This window comes from Zingiber officinale, chromosome 3A, assembly GCF_018446385.1.
Source record: "Zingiber officinale cultivar Zhangliang chromosome 3A, Zo_v1.1, whole genome shotgun sequence".
NCBI classification, from domain to species: domain Eukaryota; kingdom Viridiplantae; phylum Streptophyta; class Magnoliopsida; order Zingiberales; family Zingiberaceae; genus Zingiber; species Zingiber officinale.
The window spans coordinates 137,744,417-137,747,972 of NC_055990.1; the positions used below are offsets into that span (position 1 = coordinate 137,744,417).

General features: G+C 40.2%; 1 protein-coding gene across 1 annotated transcript; it reads left to right on the forward strand.

Moving 5' to 3' along the window:
• The first annotated feature begins 261 nt into the window (after positions 1–261).
• On the forward strand, positions 262–2,159 carry LOC122054068 (ribonuclease 3-like protein 2). Its single transcript, XM_042615908.1, has 4 exons — positions 262–609; positions 688–852; positions 945–1,312; positions 1,413–2,159. The coding sequence occupies exons 1-4, from the start codon at positions 301–303 to the stop codon at positions 1,789–1,791; spliced, it is 1,221 nt and encodes a 406-aa protein (XP_042471842.1). The 5' UTR covers positions 262–300; the 3' UTR covers positions 1,792–2,159.
• The last annotated feature ends 1,397 nt before the right edge of the window (positions 2,160–3,556 follow it).

Here is a 3,556-nt window from a genome sequence, read left to right on the forward strand (position 1 = left end):
ATGTGAGACATTTATACCTTTTTAAAGTGTTCAAAGAATTTCTCGATTCAATCAAATTTCATCCATCCGATTTGAATTGGATGATTCATATCTTTGAATTGGATGAATACATCTCTTTTCAAGGAACAAAATGTTTCTTTATTGGGTTCATCTAATGCATCTATTTTGAAATTAACGGCTCAGATCAAGTGGCAAGTACTTTTCTCTTCATTTGATGCATCTGAGTCTTCCACGCACTTAGTTCAAAATCAATTTTCCAACGGATTTGACGTCAACCGGCGACGGAGATCGAGGTGTTCGATGGAGGTGGAGGCGATCGAGCGCATTCTCGGCGATTACAAGTTCAAGGACCGCTTGCTGTTGGAGGAGGCCTTCACCCACTCCTCCGTCGACGGCCAGCCCTCGTACCAACGTCTCGAGTTCGTCGGCGACGCCGTCCTCGGCCTCGCAGTCACTAAGTTCGTCTTCCTCACCAACCCCACCCTCGACCCTGGCCCCCTCACGCTCCTCCGCGCCGCCAACATCTCCACCGAGAAGCTCGCCCGCGTTGCGGTCCGCCACGGCCTCTACCGCTTCCTCCGCCACAACTCCGCGACCCTCGACCACTTGGTTCATGAACGAACCCTCTGTTTCCCAGCTTTCCTTTTGGTGATGGAGCTAACCCTAATGTTCTTCGTCTCCGATCAGGTGGAGGACTTCACGGCGATGGTGATGAAGGAAGCGATGGAGGACGCGGGGAGGTTGCAGCACGGCGGCTCCATCAAGGCCCCCAAAGTGCTCGCCGACATCGTCGAGTCCTTCGCCGCCGCCGTCTACATCGACTGCGATTACAACCTCGAGACCTTCTGGAAGGTAAAATCTCGATAAGAAAAACAACAACAAAAACCCTCTTTTCTCTCCCTTAATTTCCGCTGACTGCTCCAAGATTCAAACTCGGAAATCAGGTTTTCCGGGGGATGCTGGAACCCATCATCACCGAGGAGACTGTGGAGGAGCAGCCGGTGGCTGCCCTCTACATGTTCTGCCAAAAGAACGGCCGAAGGCTGGGCATCAAGAACCAGATTGAGGGCTCTTTGAACATCGTCTCCATTCTCGTGGACGGACAGCTTGTCTGCACGGCGTCCTCGGAGCAGAAACTAATGGCTAGGATCAATGCGGCGCGGATGGCCCTGCGACTGTTGTCAGCCTCCCCGGTGGCCGAATCGTGCTCTGTAACCACCGGAAATGAAGCAGCAGGGAAGAAAGACGTTGAATGCAAGCAGAGACTTCACAGTCTGTGTGGCAAAAACCATTGGGGGTGTCCTGTATATAGGTCAGTAATCCAAAATCCTACCTTTATCAGCTAATCTAGCAAGTGCACGAAACCTGCAGAATAATATCTAACGATCAAGCAAACTGTACGAGACCTGCAGGATTGTTGAGGAGGACGGCCCTGCACATAAGAAAGAATACATATCCTCTGTTCAGGTTGAGATAGACAATAACTCCGTCCTTGTTAGCTTTGGGGATCGAAAGCCGAGAGTGAAGGATTCAGAGAAGTCAGCAGCAATGAAGTTGTTATCTGATCTGTTGATTGAGGGAGGAGAGAAGAGGAGGAGGCTTCTTCCAGCAGCGATGAACCATGCAGTCTTTCATGGCTTTAGATCTTCAGGTTTTTTTACAGGTGAAATGCAGAAGCGAGACAGATATAGTACAGGGAGTGTCATGTGGCAAAAGATGAAACGCTCTCTCCCAGTGCCTCCGTCAGCTTGTCCCAAGACCAACACAGAGAAAATAAATAACAATCACTGAAGAGGCAAGCGGATGGGGATAAGTTATATGAGGTGTAGAGATTTACGTCCCACTAATCCAAAGGTTCGACTCTTCGACCTCAAGTGGTAAACTTTCATCCACTTACTATCTCAGCTATACCCGTGTAGGCTAGTACAAGAAGTGTCATGCATGTATGATAATTAGATTTGCTTCATAGGCTTTGTGTTGGATTTAATATCTCTTATGGTGATTTCACATGTGATTTAAAATTTGCGATATCAAAACCTATTAAGTGATTTAACTTAAGGTTATTGGGTATCGAGTTATTGGATATGGGCATAGTATGTGAGAACTCATTATTTGTATCCATAATCATCTATGAGTTGATAATAAATGTCTATTATATATAGGGTTGCTCTCCAAGGGTTTAGGGATCTTGACTTAACTTCTTGTTTCGCAGAAGTTTTGCGATGTCATCACCCCTTAATTTCCTTGAAAGATTTTCTCTCTTTACTTCTGCTCCTTTTGCCTTAAGGATTTCTAGATTACTTGGACGACTCTAAAGATAAGGATGATTCTTCAATTAAGTTTCTTTTAGTTATTTGTTTATGCTTTTAATTGCTATGTCATGATCCGATGAAACAAAATCTATGTTTCGTGTTTTTTTAATCTCTTTGATTTCTTTATTTGTTGTTAAAATTTATGAGATTCGAGAAAACATGAACTTATCAATTAGTATCATAGCCATGACTTTGTCTCATCGTTTTCTATGGCTATATAATTTAAATTGTTTTCTTCGATTTATTATGTTAATGCTAGATTAGGTTTCGCTAGTATATACCATGTTTAATCGTTGAAAACTCTTGTAGAAGAAAACCTAGGAAAGTCTTGAGTTTTTGAGCTTTCTCATTTTTGTTAAGAACATGAAGAATAGCGAACGAATTACGACTTTCTTTGTTGAAAACCATCGCCTTTGATTTAATGTTACGTCAAATCATGATGGTGCAATCGATTGGCTTGGTCAGTCAATCGATTACCGAGCCTAAAATTATGAAACCTTCAAGAATCGATTGATTTAATAATCCATTGGCCCTAATTGATTGTGTTGATTTCGTAATCGATTGGCTCAACGAAATTCGAATACACGATTGATTTTAATTGATTACAGGTTCGATCATGGATATCAAATCAATTGGTTATTTTCGTCAATCGATTGAACACTTTAAAATCGAACATAAAAATACTTGAAATCGATTAATCAATTGATTAAAGTTATTCAGATTGATTAGAAAAGTTTCAATCGATTAATAATTTGAAAAAAGATAAAAAAAATTCTTGATTAATAATTTTGAAGGATAAATTAATTTCCAATCGATTAACAACCTTGTACCTGAGAATGCAATCGATTGGAATTTAATCCAATCAAGTAAATGGTATAAAAAAATTGCATGTGTCAGGAAAACAAAAAAAAGTTGAGAATGAAATTAAATACAAAGATGCATCCAAACAGAAATAACATTCTCACCGAATTATGCCATTACAGAAATTGCATATATATAGTAGGCTTTTAAATTAGTTGAGATAATTGATGCTAAACGATTATTATAAGATATCAATCAATTAATAAATTTAATTTTGAGTTGTTTAGATTGATTAAATAATTATCCATTTAGTTAAAGCTCTTAAGATTTTCTTGGATCTATTTATACGTGTTACTAAATTGAATTATTGTGTCAATCCAAAGGAAAATACTTTAAGTAGATTTAATATATTTGAGTCAATTACTTTTATACTAGATATATGT

Excerpts from the sequence above, each read along its gene's own strand:
- LOC122054068 (XM_042615908.1), top strand. The coding sequence starts at position 301 with ATGGAGGTGGAGGCGATCGAGCGCATTCTCGGCGATTACAAGTTCAAG. Across the intron at positions 610-687 it reads CCGCGACCCTCGACCACTTG|GTGGAGGACTTCACGGCGAT; the intron begins GTTCATGAACGA and ends GTCTCCGATCAG. Across the intron at positions 1,313-1,412 it reads TGGGGGTGTCCTGTATATAG|GATTGTTGAGGAGGACGGCC; the intron begins GTCAGTAATCCA and ends CGAGACCTGCAG.